At 55.2% G+C, this 17629-nt stretch overlaps 6 protein-coding genes across 6 annotated transcripts; 3 read left to right on the top strand and 3 right to left on the bottom strand.

Annotated features, from left to right (window-relative positions):
• Positions 1-369: 369 nt before the first annotated feature.
• On the top strand, positions 370-1927 carry CCOS01_01045 (saccharopine dehydrogenase; the record flags this gene model as incomplete). Its single annotated transcript, XM_060449241.1, has 3 exons — positions 370-380; positions 453-535; positions 678-1927. 3 exons carry the CDS (start codon positions 370-372, stop codon positions 1925-1927), a joined length of 1344 nt encoding a protein of 447 aa, XP_060320679.1.
• Positions 1928-3513: 1586 nt separating this feature from the next.
• CCOS01_01046 (hydroxyacylglutathione hydrolase) lies at positions 3514-7803 on the top strand (the record flags this gene model as incomplete). Its single annotated transcript, XM_060449242.1, has 12 exons — positions 3514-4016; positions 5052-5630; positions 5937-6027; positions 6117-6159; positions 6286-6373; positions 6478-6549; positions 6636-6669; positions 6742-6958; positions 7177-7268; positions 7364-7498; positions 7594-7620; positions 7717-7803. The coding sequence occupies 12 exons, from the start codon at positions 3514-3516 to the stop codon at positions 7801-7803; spliced, it is 1968 nt and encodes a 655-aa protein (XP_060320680.1).
• A 960-nt stretch (positions 7804-8763) lies between these two features.
• CCOS01_01047 (calmodulin) lies at positions 8764-9954 on the top strand (the record flags this gene model as incomplete). Its single annotated transcript, XM_060449243.1, has 3 exons — positions 8764-8906; positions 9129-9259; positions 9377-9954. The coding sequence occupies 3 exons, from the start codon at positions 8764-8766 to the stop codon at positions 9952-9954; spliced, it is 852 nt and encodes a 283-aa protein (XP_060320681.1).
• Positions 9955-10701: 747 nt separating this feature from the next.
• On the bottom strand, positions 10702-11671 carry CCOS01_01048 (eukaryotic initiation factor 4E; the record flags this gene model as incomplete). Its single annotated transcript, XM_060449244.1, has 3 exons — positions 10702-10982; positions 11062-11369; positions 11493-11671. 3 exons carry the CDS (start codon positions 11669-11671, stop codon positions 10702-10704), a joined length of 768 nt encoding a protein of 255 aa, XP_060320682.1.
• Positions 11672-13098: 1427 nt separating this feature from the next.
• Positions 13099-13509, bottom strand: CCOS01_01049 (uncharacterized protein; the record flags this gene model as incomplete). Its single annotated transcript, XM_060449245.1, has 1 exon — positions 13099-13509. One exon carries the CDS (start codon positions 13507-13509, stop codon positions 13099-13101), a length of 411 nt encoding a protein of 136 aa, XP_060320683.1.
• Positions 13510-15702: 2193 nt separating this feature from the next.
• On the bottom strand, positions 15703-17460 carry CCOS01_01050 (kinesin motor domain-containing protein; the record flags this gene model as incomplete). Its single annotated transcript, XM_060449246.1, has 2 exons — positions 15703-17336; positions 17403-17460. 2 exons carry the CDS (start codon positions 17458-17460, stop codon positions 15703-15705), a joined length of 1692 nt encoding a protein of 563 aa, XP_060320684.1.
• Positions 17461-17629: the final 169 nt, after the last annotated feature.

Raw genomic sequence — 17629 nt, forward strand, 5'->3', positions numbered from 1 at the left:
AGAGTTTTAGACTCCAATGATGAGGGGTCGAGGGGGAACAGCCGCCGTTATCGGATCGAACTTGGCACCTTCAGTTCTTTACCCCACCATGGATGCTTTGGAAATTTTCCTCGCTCGTCGAGTCACGAATCGCGAATTACGACATTGAGAGAAAATAATTGGGCTCCAGTTCGGCTTCTCTCCCGTCAATCTCGAGTCCAAGTTCGGGTGGGTTCCCATTCTGGCTTACCCCTCTTCTTCCGTTCGCTGCTGCTGCTGCTGCTACTGCTTGTCGGAACCTGGATTGACTCACACAGAACAACCAAAAAAGTTGCATCAAGTTCAACCACGATACCATCATCATTCGGAAGGAACTAGTTGAATTTCAAGATGGCATCCCAGTAAGCCTGATACTCCCGTCGAATGCTTAACTCCCAAACAACTTCCAGTCGCTAATGGATTGATGACAATAGGAGCGTTTTGATGCTCGGCGCGGGCTTCGTGACCCGGCCGACGCTTGACATCCTCAGCGATGCCGGAATCCCCGTTACCGTTGGTACGAAGCTCCTCATCCTACCACCACTACCGCCACTGTCTCCTCCTCTTCCTCCCTACCCGCCCGAACCAGATATGAAGGCACCCGATATCAACCGCCAGACTTAGAGTAACTGAAAACTAATTAATTCCTCAACACGCAGCCTGCAGAACCCTCGAGTCCGCCAAGAAGCTGTCCGAGGGGGTCAAGCACGCCACCCCCATCTCTCTCGATGTCAACGACGACAAGGCCCTCGACGCCGAGGTGGCCAAGCATGACCTCGTCATCAGCTTGATCCCCTACACCTTCCACGCGACCGTCATCAAGTCGGCCATCCGCCAGAAGAAGCACGTCGTCACCACCAGCTATGTCTCGCCCGCCATGATGGAGCTGGACCAGGCCGCCAAGGATGCCGGCATCACCGTCATGAACGAGATCGGACTGGACCCCGGTATCGACCACCTGTACGCCGTCAAGACCATTGAGGAGGTCCACCGTGAGGGCGGCAAGATCCTTTCCTTCCTCTCCTACTGCGGCGGTCTCCCTGCCCCCGAGGCCTCAGACAACCCGCTCGGCTACAAGTTCTCGTGGTCCTCCCGCGGTGTGCTGCTCGCCCTCCGCAACGCGGCTAAGTACTACAAGGACGGCCAGGTCGTCGACGTCTCCTCCAAGGACCTCATGGCCACCGCCAAGCCCTACTTCATCTACCCGGGCTACGCCTTCGTCGCCTACCCCAACCGCGACTCTACCCCCTACAAGGAGCGCTACAACATCCCCGAGGCCCAGACCATTGTCCGCGGTACCCTCCGCTACCAGGGCTTCCCCCAGTTTATCAAGGTCCTCGTCGACATTGGCTTCCTCGAGGACGCCGCCCAGGAGACGCTCGCCAGCCCCATTGCGTGGAAGGACGCCACCAAGGCCGTCGTCGGCGCCGCCTCGAGCAGCGAGAGTGACCTCGAGGCCGCCATCGTCGCAAAGGCCCACTTTGAGTCCCCCGAGGACAAGCAGCGCATCCTCAGCGGCCTGCGGTGGATCGGCGTCTTCTCGGACGAGAAGATTACGCCCCGCGGCAACCCGCTCGACACGCTCTGCGCGACGCTGGAGAAGAAGATGCAGTTCGAGGAGGGCGAGCGCGACATGGTGATGCTGCAGCACAAGTTTGAGATTGAGCACAAGGACGGCTCGCGCGAGACGCGGACGTCGACGCTCGCCGAGTACGGCGAGCCCAAGGGCTACTCGGCCATGGCCAAGCTCGTCGGCGTGCCCTGCGGTGTCGCCGTCCAGCAGGTGCTCAACGGCACCATTGCCGAGCGCGGCGTCCTGGCACCCATGAACTCCAAGATCAACGACCCCATCATGAAGGAGCTCAAGGACAAGTACGGCATCTACCTCATTGAGAAGACCTTGTCTTAGAGAGGTCTTGTCGGTCGAGATAGTGTTTGTATGTCTACCTACCGGGTTCAGCTGTCATGCGTGGGAATGGGCAAAAAAAAAAAAAAGCATGCGCAGTTGGACTTTGATGAGAACAGAGTAAAAAGTTTAGACATTGTTCATCGGGAAGAATAGAAAACGCTTTGACGTGTCCATGATGTTTTCCTACATTGTTGCCTAGTCATGTCTGGAGTGAAGCTTGAAGGGAGTAATCGCGTGTATCGGACCATGCATCATTCGGTGGACCGACTGAGTCCGCGGGAATGCTCAGATTGATCAGTTCGCCTTGTGATGATGGGCCAAAGAACGGGACGTGGCGGCTACTCATCTCAACTTTTCAGTATGAGAAGAAAGCGGATCTCCACACGAAACGCCATGGCCAGACAACATAGGAGAGTGACATATCGAGATTGGAGGGTTCACTTCGTCTGATGATCAAAAACAAGGACAACGATAAGTCCGAATAACCGCGTGGAATGGAGTGATGCTTTTTTGCACTTGATTTGCGTTTCTGACTGGTGTGAGTGAAGTGAGGTGGGAGGAGTGTATTAACGTGTTGCATGTGGTGGCGTTGCGTGTCCTAGAGAGATGGATTATTCTACACAGGTGAGTAAGTAGCTTGGGGCGTGTGAGTGTAAGCAAATGTGAGTGCCGTGTGAGTTGTGAGGGACAGTGGATGAGTGTGTGAAATGTGGTTGGCGGTGAGGTGTAATGTGCAATCTGAAGATCGGGCGGCCGCTATTCGATACTAATCGGGGAATTTTAACACATTTCGCAGTTCCCCCCGTCCCAAAACTGAACTTTTTTCAACCTCATGTCTTTTCCCCCCCTCCCATCCTATCCTCTTCCCCATTTTCCTCAACAGAGCCTTTGAAACCCAAATCCGCCATCAGACTGGACCCGGCTAGAACGCCATTCGAACAAGGGACGAAATCAGACGGGTTCCATTCGGCTCTCCCGGGTTATCCGTCTGGGGAAAACGAGCGAGTCCAGTCGTTCTGAGCCGCAAACCCGTAAGAAAGCTTCCAGCGTAACGCCAAAAGCCGCGAGCGCTCCCCTCGCGACACACTAGGAAACGAAACCAAAGCGAACGACATTCTTTCTCAAGGGGGACACACACGCATAGGGGCCTGAAACACTGCAAGTCGTCAGCTTTTCTGAGGACCACTAGAGTTCTAGACAGACGGGGGTCGGGAGCAAAGGCTGCAGACAGCGAAACCTGGGGGGAAAAAGACAAACGGAACGGAACACGCGAGTCGAATTTGGCTTTGGGCCCTCTGGAAAAGACAGACTGGCAAGCATAGCACGTCTGTACAGCAGCAGCAGCGGCAGCCCGGTCAAGGAAAGCTAGACGAGGGCGGATCTGAGCACACCGTCAGTAATCGTACGTTCGATCACACACCAGCAGGCCAGGACACATTGGGTACAGCAAGTCTCTCCCCGCGGCCAGCCATCCAGACTCTCACACATACAACCAGACACAAGCGCAGAGAGACGCACACCCACTCACACTCACACACTCTCGCAGTTGGACACCACACACCCGGCACATTACACACACCCAGCAAATGGTGCAGTACATCCTGACGCCGTGGCGCGATCGCCGCGAGCTGCTCAAGGTTCGCCAGCAGTTCTATCCCGCTGCCCCAGCGTCTGCATCAGCGGCACCAACAACATCCACATTCGCCGCCCGAGCTAGCGGTACGGCAGCAACAGCAGCGTCCGCGGCCGCCGCATCCCAGGCCCTGACAAGGTCTTGGATACGAGGAACAGCTGCACAAGCACAAGCACAAGCACCAGCACAAGCACACGCGCCAGCGCCAGCACCAGCGCCGACGCCATCGTCAAGTTCATCAGCACCAGCAACAAGCACCAGCACCAACAAGACGACCCCAAGCAGCGACAAGCACCATGCCGTCGCGAGGGTGTCCATGTGGATGCAGCGCGGCAACTGCCCGCACATGGTCGAGTCCACGGCCCTGCTGACGGCCGCCATCCTCAGCGACGCCGAGAGCAAGGGCGGCGCCGGCACCTATGCTGTTCGCGCTGCCTACGCTGCTGCCTTCAGCCGGTACGTTTTACATCTTTCTCCAGAGTTCCCTCTCTTCTCCCTCTCCTCTGTCTCTGATATTATCACTTGTCTCTTTTCTGTTGTCCTCCATCATCTCAAGGGCCAAAAAAGGCTGTTTGTTAGTTCCAAGTTCAAGGTGCGGCGTGCCAGTGAGAGAAAGGAAAGTCTAGTAGGGGTGTTTTACGTTCCGTCCTACGCCCGCCTCCTCCTCTTCCTCCTTCTTTCTGCCCTTGGAGTCTTGTCTCTAGAGAGTGGCTTGAAACAATCTCAATCCTCCAGGGATCTGGGCCGCCTCTTCTCTTTTGTCACCTCTACATTTGGATTTCGGCGCATTTCACATCTCACATCTTTATTTGACTTTTCTGTCATTTTCACCCATCCTTCGACACAAACATACACACGCCCCCCCTCTCACCACCGAAGCAACGTACGTACCGTAGCCCACTCACCCTCACTCCCCCCTACCCGAGTCGGGTCCCGTCTGAAGGGCCATCAACAATCGCCTGATCTGCGCGACTGCTGGAAGCCACATACACCAAGACAGGCTTTCACTTACACGCACACCGCGCCGACCAGCACACCCACACCCTCTCTCTCCCCCCCTTCAAGATTCCCAGCAAGCCGGCGTGGTTTTGCAATTGGGCGTCTCACCTTGTTCGGGAAGCGTCAGCGGTACAGTACACTTGGGAGCTATGGTCTGAGGGACGTTCCTGGCATCGGGGGAAGCTTGGCCTGATTTGCTTGAGGCATGCTAAACTTCCTATGGCCTCTTTGAGGCCCGTCGCTGCAAACCCGGAATGCCATAGCTCGTTTCTCACCCTGTAGTCAATGGGCGCCGGTTCAAGAACCCACCCAGTATGGGTGTGAGGGCTTGCAAGTGTCTTGCCCAGATCATTCATTGCTCGAGCCTCCGGGCTTCGGGAGCCCTGCCTTTTCCGCCTCGGGTACACGGTGCACCCCTTGATTGATCAATCTGCCACTGTCACCGCCTGCCGATCGTTCGGTGTTGCTTACACTGCTCTTTTTTTCGTCTAGGTTCGTGACTGGGCTCTTGGACGGCCATCAGGATAAGCAACGCAAGCTGAGCATGTACTCGGTGGCAAAGACTATTGGCTTGCCGGCGACCTTTGTCGAGCTGCGGCACCAGGCGACGCACGAGACGCTGCCGTCTCTCGCGAAGCTGCGGTCCGCCGCGCGCAAAGCGCTGGTTTGGATCTGGGAGTATTACTGGCAGCACCTGGGGCCTAATGAGGTCGTGAGCCAGGCCCCCGAAAGGACGGGTCCCGTGGCCGTCGCCGCCGTCTCTGCCGCCCCTGTGCGCCGCGAAGTCGTGGTCGCGTTTCTGGAGGAGCAGGACGCTGGGAGGAGGGCTGAGATGAGGAAATGGATTGACGGGCTGGACGAGAGTCGGTTGCTGGCGACACTGGAGAAGATTATTGAGGCGCCGCCGAGCGACGCCGTCATGCTTGCGGCTCAGCGGTTATCAGAGGACATTGCGCGCAAGGGACAAGCAGATGGGCAGGGCGAGATGGAGGAGGACGAGGCTTCCGAGAGCGCTGGCACCGGATGGGCCAAGTTTGAGGGGACTTGGAAGCCACGACCTATTGGCGTCGCGTAAATCGTCGACTCCAGCCGCAGGTGTCATATGTGAATATTCAAACGTTATACCATCATCACTACATATCATCTATGAAAGAAAATGCTCTTGCCTGTGAGGTATTCAGCATCGAGATATCACTGATGGAGTTGTTGTTGCAGTGCACATGCGACATCACGTGGGGTATGACGATGCCAATTGGATGCGGGTCGTCTGTCGTTGCCCCCTCGCGGATTTGTAATAACGTCACCGTGACTTGCCGAGGAGCTCCCGAACGCAACAGCTCACAGCTCTGATCCCCCAACTGACTGCAGAAGAAACAGCTCTCACTACACTGCACAATTGCCTTTCATGAATACCCTCATCGCAAGGAGACCACTACTGAGACAAAAACTCGCCACCGTTACAGCTGCAGTGAGTTTTTTTTCTCTAGTGTTTGCCCGTTCAATTCTAGGTTGATTAGCTATCTGTGAGAGATTGGGAAGCTTATACAAGGTCCATAGCTCACATTCGCCAACGCTATGCATATCCAGTCGATTCCCATGTGTACGTCACCTCCCGCAAGCTTCTTGATGCCCTTTTCGTTATTAAACGCGAGAGAACGGGAGTGAGAGGCAGCAGATGGAGTATATGTTTCCATCATACTGGCATGAGATTTTAACTTGTTTTCAGGGGTGGGCAGTAGTAACAACTACGCCTACCTGGTCAAGGACGACAAGACCAATGATGCCGTCATCATTGACCCGGCCAACCCGTCCGAGTAAGTGTTTCTCCCCCATTACTCATGAATCTGAGGGAAAGAGGAAGGGCATCTTGGACTGCGGTTGCGTCGTGTATCGAGCTTAAGCTGACAACCATCTCCAGAGTGACTCCCGTGTTGCAAAATGCTATCAAGAGCGGCGAGATCAACCTCACAGCCATCGTCAACACGCACCAGTGAGACTCTCGTCCTCAAGAAAAATTCACAAACGACGCGGGGAATCCCCTCGAGACATTGTGCGCGTATCTGACATCTCTGACAGCCACTGGGACCACGCAGGCGGAAACAAAAAGCTGGTACGTCTTGGATCCCCCCCCCCCCCCCTTTTTTTTCCCCCGTCTCGCCCGGACTCACACACAGAAAAACAGCAAGGCGAGCTGGGCCTGAATAAGCTCCCCATCATCGGCGGCAAGGACTGCGAGGGCGTGACGCGGACGCCGGGCCACGGCGAGTCGTTCAAGATTGGCGAGGGCATCGCCGTCAAGGCGCTGCACACGCCGTGCCACACGCAGGACAGCATCTGCTGGTTCATGCAGGACGGGGACCAGAAGGTTGTGTTTACGGGCGATACGCTCTTCATCAGCGGTGGGTTCCCATCGTTTGCCCGATTTTTTCCCCACCAACCCATCGCCTCCTTTTCGTCCCTTGGACGGTGACAATGCGGGGCGGGGTTTGTCTCTCGATAATCATCACCATCACGAGGGAGAAGATGCCTTTGAGAAGGAGAGGTTCCCTGTTGGGGGAAGAAGGGGCGTAGCTGCTAGAGATTCTTTTGCTGACTATCCTTCTTTACTTTCCGACAGGTTGCGGCAAGTTCTTCGAGGGTAACGCGGAGGAGATGCACAGCGCGCTGAACAAGACGCTGGCCGCGCTTCCCGACGACACGGTCGTGTTTGTGAGTTTCTTGCACCTCTCATCAAACTTGATCCAGGAACAGGATGAAGCTTGGAACAAGGGGGGGGCATCATTGCTGACAGAGCACAAACAAAGCCCGGCCACGAATACACCAAATCCAACGTCAAGTTCGCCGCGTCGGTGCTGCAGAACGAGGCGATCCAGAAGCTGCAGGCGTTCGCGGAGAACAACAAGGAGACGCAGGGCAAGTTTACGATTGGGGATGAGAAGGTATGTTGTTCCTAGTGTCCCCCCCTTTTCGCAACGACGTGGAAGTACGAGTGTAAGGTTGGGGAAGATGAGCTAACGACTGCTTGAAAACACAGAAACACAACGTCTTTATGCGCGTCGAGGTGAGTTTTTACAGGCCCTTTACCCCCGTGGAGCCTCGCGGGCACTCTCGCCTTGGAGAGACACAGAGGCTGATGGTGATATTTGTCACGAAATAGGACCCCGAGATTCAGAGGGTGACGGGGGAGAGCGAGCCCGTTTCCGTCATGAACAAGTTGCGTGAGATGAAGAATAACTTCAAGTGAGTAAGTGGCAGGTTTCCATCCCCCTCCCGTTTCATCGTATGGTATTCTTCTCCTACGGCGTCGGCCTGCTATGGGACGTGGCACTTGGGCCGGTAGTAATGCCATGAGCAAATCTGACGGATGAATAGTCCACCTCCTGATTCCAAGATCTAACATGATGAGATTGCTCAAATGGGGGCCGGCAAGTTTAGACCATAGGACATATTGCAAGAGTTTGAAGTAGGCAGTATGCGAGAGCAGTCTCTCGACCGCGAAATCAAAAGCACAGCAGCCGCGTCTATTACTACTTCTCAAACGGTGAACATCAAAGTCATCAAAACTACATCATCGCGTCACGAGCATGTCTCCCACAGGTCCTAAACGCGACAACCACAAGTGATTGAAGCGAGAATGTGAGCCGGGGAAGGGGCGGTACGTCCTGCGACGCGCCCCCGTTTGTTTAATCTTGCTTCACTGTCCACACGTGCTCGCTCTGGGTAAGAAAGCGGCAAGCTCTAGCATTTTTTAGAAGCTGTGTCATGTCATGTTTTTGGTTTTCTTTCCAAGTTCGTCTCAATGTTTTGAAGACGGTGGTTCTTTGTCTAGTCCCGCTGGGGACGAGGAAAGGAAACCACGAAGAGGGTGCCATGTTTGGCGGGTTGTGATGCCTTGCGGGTGTGGCAATGGCATGTTGCAGCTGGAGACTCCCCGAGTTGGAAGCGCCGCGTAGGAAGAGGGCATGAATAGCCGTGTGGTGTGATCCATTTTGGGGTTTGGTATGAATGCAGGATCCCAGATTTGCTGGGCGCAGGTCCGGCGCGGAGGCCGTGGAGCTTTGAGTATGAGGCACACTTCCTCTAGGCAGCTTTGACCTATGGCAGAGTGTGGAGGCGGTTTTGATAGATCCGTAAACTACTGTTCTCTTCGACCACGTTGCCTAGGTCTCGAGGTTTTTGGTGAACATGGTCCATGTGATCGGCAATGGGAAGTGAAGCAGAGAGCGAAGTGCGCGCGCAGGATCCGGTGAACGGCCTGCTTATCGTCGGTCTCTCTGTTCAATCGCAAGGCGCTAGAGCTGGTGTGGGAGGTCTCATGGTTGAGGTAGTCGACGCTCCTCACAGTGAGTGAGTGTCGTGAGGTTGTGATGGTTGAGAAAGGAAAGGAACCGTAGTTTGCGGAAGGTTTTATGTTGAATTTTTTTTGCAACGGCGGGGCGGGCTAATCGTGCGAGCAAAACTTCGCGCACATGGTCAGTGCACTGTATTCGAACACGCGCGGCTCCACAACCCATTAACGCGTCCCCGGCGCTCTTTCGTCCCGGCGCAACCATCGTCATTGACCTCCAGCTCTCAAGCACCTGCCTCGCTCGTGCTTGCGACGACCACGTTTTCCAAATCCCACCACCTCTCCCGCAGCCAACAAAACTCCTCCAAAACACCGAATCAGCATCTCAACTCCATCCAAGATTTCCAAAATGGTAAGCCACCACCACCACCCTCTTCGCAATCCTCAACCCACCCAAAACTAACACGCCAATTCCAAAAGCCCGCAAAACGCAAACCGCCAACCCAAAAACCCTCCTCCTCAACAACAGACGTCCCCCGCCCCCGCGCCTCCAAACTCGCAAAAGAACACAACATCTCCGCCCACGAAGAGCGCGAGATCCGCGAAGCCTTTTCCCTGTTTGCCGAACCCCTCAAAGGCTACTCCAAAGAAGGCGTCATCCCCACATCAGACGTCCGGTCCTGCCTCGTCGCCCTCGGCATCCCGCCCTCCTCCCGCGACGAGCAGGCCGAGTTCGTCGATATCTTGGACCCCGAGGGCGAAGGCTTCGTCGCCTACGAGCCGTTCTTCGCCGTGTGTGCGTTGAAGTATCATCAGAGGGAAGAACGGGGCGGAGGGGAGGCGAGGAGGAGGGAGGTGGAGGAGGCGTTTGGGCTTTTCACGGGGGCCGGGGCTGGCGGAGGTTCTTCGGCGTCGGGTTCTGCTGGCCCACGGGATGTCATAACGATTGCGGACCTCAAGAGGGTTGCTGCCGTGCTTAGGGAGGACGTCAAGGACGAGGTGCTGCGGGATATGATCCTCGAAGCCAACGGCGGCGCGGGCGTAGGCAAGGGAGTGAGGAGGGACGAGTTTGAGGAGGTTATGCGGCGGGCTGGGGTTTGGCGATGATTGCGCGCGCGCGTGCGATCTACCTCACTGGCTGGGTTGGACGTTGAGAGGCTTCGTGGTCTATGTGGCGGGTTTGGTCCTGCATTATACCCCATTGTGCTGGCGTTTGGGAGGCACGGCGATTGCATTTTCCTTCTTTCATTGTTTTAGGGCGCGCTTATAGCATCTACGGGCTACTTCTATTATCATGGTTCGAACTTCAATCCCACGGCTTCAAGGTCCACAATCCACACGAGTAACTGCAATATGCTGCAGTCCCTGGAACACTTTGGTAAGTACCGGTGGTAATGATGATTCTATCTGATCTCGGTGCAGCCCATATGGCACCCGTGGGGTGTGATATCTTCATCGCCCCCGAGAGTTTGTATTTCCATGCTAATAAAAGAGACAACAAGAAAACGCCCATGACATATGCTTATTCCGGCCTTGTTCCTTGTGTGTTGGTGCGTTGCCAATTACCGTGGCCTGAGATTGAGTACGGACTTAACCTGATTTGCCCAACAAAACAAAACACATATAAATTCCCATTCCCGTATATTTGGTGAGATTAAGACCAAGTAAGGTTCCTCCTCACCGCTGTGTCTGTCACTGGATGGGGGTTGCCTTTTGTGCAGAGAAGAGAAAGGGCTCAGGAGGGGGATTCATGCAGAGGCCACGCTGCTGGGCCTCGGAGCCGCAGCAAAGACCCTCTCAGATCCCAGCAAGGCCCTAAAAGGGGGCAGAGTGCGGAGGGACGCGGCCGGCCTTCTAAGCCGGCGCACCTCCGGCTGCAGCCTTGGCCTTGTCAGCGGCCGCCTTTTGTGAGTCGATAACGACTTGGAGCTCGGGAGGTGCCTTGAAGCCGGCATGGTCCTGGTGACGCTTGTAGAAGTAGTTATCGGCCTTGGGGCGCAGCTCGGCGGGGAGCTCTTCGAGTACGCATTCCAGGATAGCATCGACGGATTTCTGCTTGGAGCCGTCGCGGTGCCAGATGGAGATGAGGTGGGAGTTGAAGCGGACGGACAGACCAACACCGCAAATCTGGTCGTCTGGAGGTAGTCAAGGGTTAGCTTAGTTGCGCTTGTGGTGAAGGAGATGCAAGAAGACACGGAAGAGAGGGCGACATACTGTCGTCTAGTACGCTCTGCAGCTTCTCGCCAATGGCAAGAAGCTGAACGCGAGTCCACACATCGGGACCAATGTTCTTGGGCACACGGAAGGTCCAGGCGCCGCCGTTGATGTTGCGGCGGTCCTCCCAGATGGGCTTGAAGCCCTGCTTGAAGAGGTATATGGACTCGCGCATCTTGATCTGATCGACGGGTGTGTTGTTGTTGTACTTCCAAAAGTCCTGGACGGATTCTATCTGCGAACCAAGCTGTTCAAGCTGCACCTTGTACTCCTCATCGTTGCCCGACTTTTGCTGGTCCTTTGCTTGTCTGGAGTAATGAGTATTGGGCGTTAGTCTTGAAAGCTTCAGGGGTGGTGGGGGTGGGGTTGCGCAAGATCTGGGACAGGCGCCTGAGGACAGACACTGTGGTAATTTCCAGAGGAGCACTCACTTGTCAAAGTAGACATTCCAGTAATGTTGTGTGGGCAGAGGGCGCATGGCCTTGAGGAAGTTGCGCTTTGCATCGTCACGCTGGTCGGCCGGGGAGCTGACACTGGGCGAGTTGGGGTCGGTTGTGCTCTGGGAAAGCCCCGACAGGCCACGGGTGAAGAGGGCAGGTCTGGCGGCCATGGCGTGTGAAGTGGTTGGGAGGGCGGTGGAAAGGGGGTATCGAGATGAAAATGCACAGGAAGGGCAACAGCAGGTGAAGTCGCAGCAGCAAGAAGACGGAAAAGGGTGTCGAGTGTTGAGTCGCAAGGCAAGTGTCCGGTCGAAGGTGAAGTTGAGGTCGTATGTTGCGTCGCTTGCCCGCTGGACCTGGTCGGGGATCGGGGGTCGGGTAGGCGTGACCGAGAGAGGTACCTTAAGAGGGACGACGGACGGGACACAGTGACAAGTTACACGCTGCCAGACTGAGATGCCCTTGCTTTTTTGAGTCGCTGGTCGTTGGTTGGCTGAGTGGAGTGCGGCGGTGCCTAATGTAGCAACGAGGGGCAGAAGTGGGCAGGCCGTTGACGGGTCGGGGGACGGGGCACGCTTAAGTGCCTGAGGGCCGGCGTCCTTTACTGTATAGTTGCTGTGTGCTGGTTGCTGACTTGGCTTGTGTGTGTGGTAACGTGGTTGTTGGCCCGGTAGGAGAAGACGTGGAGAGAGACGGGAGGCTTGGGCTTGTTTGGAAATCGCCAATGAAAGGACCGGTTTGGTGGGTTTCTTGGACTTGTCTGGGGGAGTACAGATACAGCCTGTTCGTACGTATCCGTAGTCTGTAAGGAGTATCCGTATTGGCAGATCAGACAGCGAGATGGCGCGGGGAGGGGAGATTTGATTGTCAGGAACAGATGCCCTTGTCTTGCAGCTTGCTTTGGCGCCCGGTGGTGTTCCTCTCAAGTGTCAGTTACCTAGTGCCAGGGACCCGACAGAGGGACACAAGTGGACCAGAAGATACCTGTTAGACAGAACAAGGCGTGACGACTGATGACAGCAGCTGGGGATCGGGTTCCTTGCAACTCTGAATGACTCGACGGTTGTATTCAGGGAGTTGGTGACAAAGAATCGTAAAGATGCAACAGGACGACGACCGAGGGAGAGGCGGTAGAGAGAAAGGGAAGGAAGAGACCCGAGGACGAGTCCGCGGCGAGGTAGGGGTATTAAGCAAGAAGCTGTCCATCTCATTTCATCCCATCTCTCGTCACGGCGACACTCAAGATACCTCGATGGTGCTCCTCTTTCTTGTGCTTCAGAGCATGGAGGGCGGATACATTCTGCGAGGTACCTACACCACAGGGGGCATCAGAAACCTAGGGCGGCAACACAAGACGACACTCCAGGCGGTCCCAAAGAGCAGGGCATCTTTGCTATGGGCGGGATAAGTAGAGGGCGGGAGTCTAGGAGATCTGTCTGGATAAGGTAGAGTGGGCAGGGAGCTTCGAAATCCGGTCAATGGTCACTCCGGGGCTTAGATCTGAGGTCTGAAGCGCAGCAGGACAGGGCACCTTGGTCCTGTGGGCAATGGCATATGAGCCCCGAGAGAACAAGTGAGAAGTGAGCAGGCTCCAGACTCAACTTCTCAAAAGAGTCGTCAGAATCTCGACGGGGGAAAGGGGAAAAGGAGACGGGACGATACACGAACCGTCCGAGTGTACAATGTCCAGTATTTCCTGGCTGCACGGGTACGTACAGATGCACATGTACCTTAGGTACTCTGCAAGGTACAGGCGAATGAGGACGTCTCGGACGCGATTCCTGCTCCTGCTTCTGCTCCTGCTGCCCATGTGGTGGTGGTGGAAGGAACCTGCCGCTGCACACATGAGGCACGCAAGCGAAACGGCAACGGCATCCTCCTGCGGTCCTGCCGTAGCCTGCCGTGTACCTAGGTAGGTACGGACCCAAGGTGACATTCCGCGGCAGCCGTCACGGCCGTCCGTCCCGATCTGACTGTGATGTCTGGAGACGCTGGAACCGACTGGCATTGGCAACTTGGCAAACCCAGAGCCGATGAGTTCATCAACGGCTGGGACGGTATCACAGTAGTCGATCCACAGGAAGCGAAGAAGGAATCCGGGAGATGGTACTTAGAACTTTGGTGGGAACATCTTACCGCCCTGAAACATCCAGCCGCCGGCGCGGCCAGTGATAAGTCGCGGCGACGAGGGTGGACAAGGGGAGCAAAGACCGGATGTTCAGGCTCACGTTCGAGAAGGAAGGTTATTACCCACGTTACTCCGTAATACCATACAAATACAGCTGTTCTTTTCGGTTCGGCGGTTCCTGAGGGTGGTGTAAATGAGCAGGGTCGCCGCCTGGCAGGGGGGTTTTCCAGCTTCCAGGAACAGGGACCAGGAACGAGGCGTGTGCCGCCATGGGATTGCAAGGTGCCTCACGCGCAGATGTCGTTGGAAACCGCAACTTACGCAACCTCCCCTCGAGTTTCCAACTTGTCGAAGAGGAGCTGATCCGAGCGAGGCCAGGTGCCTTGCCTACCTCGATAAGCAGTTGCCTGCCAATAATGGTCCAGAGCATATTGTAAACTGACTGCAAGCCTGAATTTGTCTACCGTGGAAGAAGGCACATTCTTCTGGATACCTCAGTCAACATGTGTCCAGCTATGACCCTTAACATCCCATCCAACGTCTGAGCTGCTCAACATTATCAAACGGAGCGGAGAAGGAGATGCACCTACAAGATCAATTGACTCTCGGAAAACTTCGTCATAGTCACACTAATGCACGCTCTCTAACCACTCGCACACTTCAAAGCTCGAGAGTCGGGTTCGACGCCTGGCTCAACTAACAGCCCGTTCACTCAACCTTTTTCTCGCGCTCTTCGCCCTTTTGGCAATCCTCTAGAAATCACTCGCATATCAGACAGGAACGAACCCCTTAAAGTCAAAAAGGAAGAAAACTTAAGATGGATCTCGAGGACGGTATATCGCAAAAAGCTGCGACGTTGAATATCCGAGACGTGTTGGCTCCTACGAATGCATCCCCGCGGAAAGCACGGCAAACAGGGCCACACGACGATGAGCCGCCGCCATATACAGACCACGAGTTGACTAGCAAACTAACTCCTCACGATCTTCCGTGACGATCAAAACATTGTAAGGCAAACCAACTGATCGCAAGCTGCTTCGGGCAGCCTCGCCGGAGAAGAAAACTAAAAACCCAAACGGCGTTTGCACCCGAACTATACTTAGGGAATAAACATCAAGCTTCATCCAATACTCAGTTCAACAGTCCATATATGTAAATCGAAAAAAGAGGAGGCGCAAAGCCAATCTTCACAACAAATAGAGCGCATTATCAAGTTTGCGATTGCGAGAGCCTCTCGAATTGGCACACCCAAACGAAAGCCGTTTACCTCGATGTCCATCCAACTCTCAAAACTCCCGTCGGACATTGGATTCCTAGGGCTGGCAAGTTTGACACTCAACACGGACATAGACGCACGTCAAAGTTTCGACGGCCAACGGCTTCCGGAGCACGTTGTCCGCCGTCGAAAGAACTAAACCGCTGTCTCGAAACTCCTCCCCCTGACAATGTAGTTCGCTGGCTTGCTTCGCCGTCGTCTCTTCCGGATGCTTCATCCATGCCAACCACAAACCCTGTCTAACCCCAACAACGACATCCCTCTTCGGCTCTCGACGATCGGCGTATTCCCAATTTGCAGTACTCTCAATGGGACAGTTGACTGTGTATTTCTAGAGATGGCGCAAGCGGCGCGTAGCGGCCCCCGACGGCCCTCCCGCGCCTTGCTCCATGCACCTTGACTTGTGAAGCACCGCCAGAACGGATCCCCTGTTTGAGATCAATGGGAACAAGCAAAGAACACCCGCCCACTTTCCATGAGATCTGACAGGCCGGATCGTGTTCCTGCGAGTTTCAATCGTGACGTGTCCCGACAGAGGAAACAGCCATTTATCCACACTGCGTTATCATCACTGGTCTCAACCCAGTACGAGAGTCTTCATGTGCCATGTACTATGTGTTGACTGCAGACTATGGATTCTGTCTCTCTGTCTCTCTCCTAAACAAAGTAAACCCCGAAGAACAAGAAGGACTCCCCAAACACCATGCTTACCATTGTCGTCTTGGCGCTTCGTAACAATCAATAGCCGAGCTCTGTCGCCCGCAACTCATTCATCAAACCCCCCTACACATATAACTTTAGAAGTTCATCTTGCTTCCTGCAGATGGCGCCTCGCCGACCCAGCGTTCTTTGTCGTCTCCAATCTTCCTTCGGAACATGCCCAGATCGCTCAGCAGACTGCGCATGTACTCCTGCATGTCGCTGGCATTATCCTCCATAACGTCCGAGTCGTACGCCGTGTCGTCCGAGTCGTCGTACAATGACTCGGCGTCCTCGCCATTCTCCTCCTTGCCCTCGAGACCCGCCGACCTGGCCCTCTGAGCCTCGTCCTCCACTTCCTCGGCCTCCGGCGGCTTGATCGTGACGGCCGGGATCGGGTTCTTGAGACTCTCGAGCGCGAGCTTGAGATGCAGCCGCAAGGCCTCGTTCTCTGTCTGCAGGCTACGAATTTTGCCCTCGGCGACGAGACTGCGCTCCTCCATCATGCGCTGCATCGTAGCCACGTGGTTCTGGTACTCTTCGAGCTTTTCCTCCTGGTCCTTGGTATCCTTCTCCCGCCGGCGCGATTCCGACACTGACAGCTGAAGGGCTCGGATCTCGTCCGCCATAGCTGCGATTTGGGCATCGCGCTCCGCTGACGAGATCTGGTCTTGGTTGACAACCGCGCGCGTGCGGATGCGCTTGGCTTGATCTGCGTAGCGAAGCGTCGACAGAGTCTCCTCGTAATCCGACGGCGCGATGCAAGCAATCATTGCCGTTTTACTGTTGCCTCCCAGCGAATCCTTCAACAGCCACGTGAGAATTGAGTCTCGGTACGGCACGACGTCTTTGCTACGCTTTCTCGAACCCGCCTTGGCATCGGCGAGCGCTCCTATCACTCGGCCAAGGGTCGTCAGCGACTTGTTGATGTTGCTGCCTTCGCGAAGCCGCTGGCCTGTTGCCTCGGTCGCCTTGGCACGTTCGCTGCCAGCCAGATCGACCAGGCGGATACGCGAACTTCTCTCCGTCGTCTCGTCCGTTTCCATGTCATGGTGGATCTGCTTGAGCATGATTGTGAATACCGCGTGACTGCGACTACTCGTGTCGTTCATTCTGGTGCTGGCCACGGTTCTCGACCTGTCTCCCATCGTCATGTATCGCAAAATCTCATTGAGATTGCGGACAGGAACCTCGGTCAGATCCTTGACGTACGGTCCTTCCGTTGGCGACTCCCTGATTTTGAGATAGTACGGCGGCTGGTTAGCCACAACCGGGACAAGCAGGTCCCGGACGTGCTCATTGTAGACCTCAAAGTATGACACCCTGACGTTGTAGGAAATGTTGGGCGTCTCGTTTTGCGCAGATTCGATTCGCTCGAAGAGATCCTCGCACGTTCGAGGAATCAAGCCCGGCTGGTCTGGTGTTCCCATCATCGTATAACTCTTTCCGGAACCTGTTTGACCGTAGGCGAAGATGCATGTGTGATAGCCCTCAAAGTTGTGGTCAAGGAATTCCTCGCCCAGACTGTTGTAGACGTCTTCCTGGTGGGCATAATACTTGTCGCTGAGATCATGACTCCAGAAAGAATTGTCGAATGTAAAATTCTTTTCTTCGATAACCTTTCTCGTCTTTGCTTTCGCGTTCGCAGGGTCGCTGTCGTTGGGCACGAGAAGCGTCGTTTGCTGGGTGATGGGGTCCATCTCCACTAGGCACTCGGCACCACGCTCGATTTCTGGTTTCTTTCATCAGTCTCCTTCTTCTTTTTCTTCTACGTCGTTCTAGAAAGCCTTCGACATACCTCTGGGCAGAAACGCCCGCACTCGGACAACGACACGAACATTGCCTCCCCCGTCCATTCTGACCGGTCCATCGTGCGACCGCAGAGACGGGGTTGAAGCAGACGAGTAAAGAGCCGGCATCTCATAAACCGCTGGCGGTAGCAGTCGATGATCGAGAGACAATCCACAAAGGGTCTGCTTCAATTCTTCAAAAATTGCGTGGTATCGTTGCCTTTGCGAAGCCCAC

The sequence above is a fragment of the Colletotrichum costaricense genome (genome assembly GCF_030867565.1).
Source record: "Colletotrichum costaricense strain IMI 309622 chromosome Unknown Scaffold_1.1, whole genome shotgun sequence".
Lineage (NCBI taxonomy): Eukaryota > Fungi > Ascomycota > Sordariomycetes > Glomerellales > Glomerellaceae > Colletotrichum > Colletotrichum costaricense.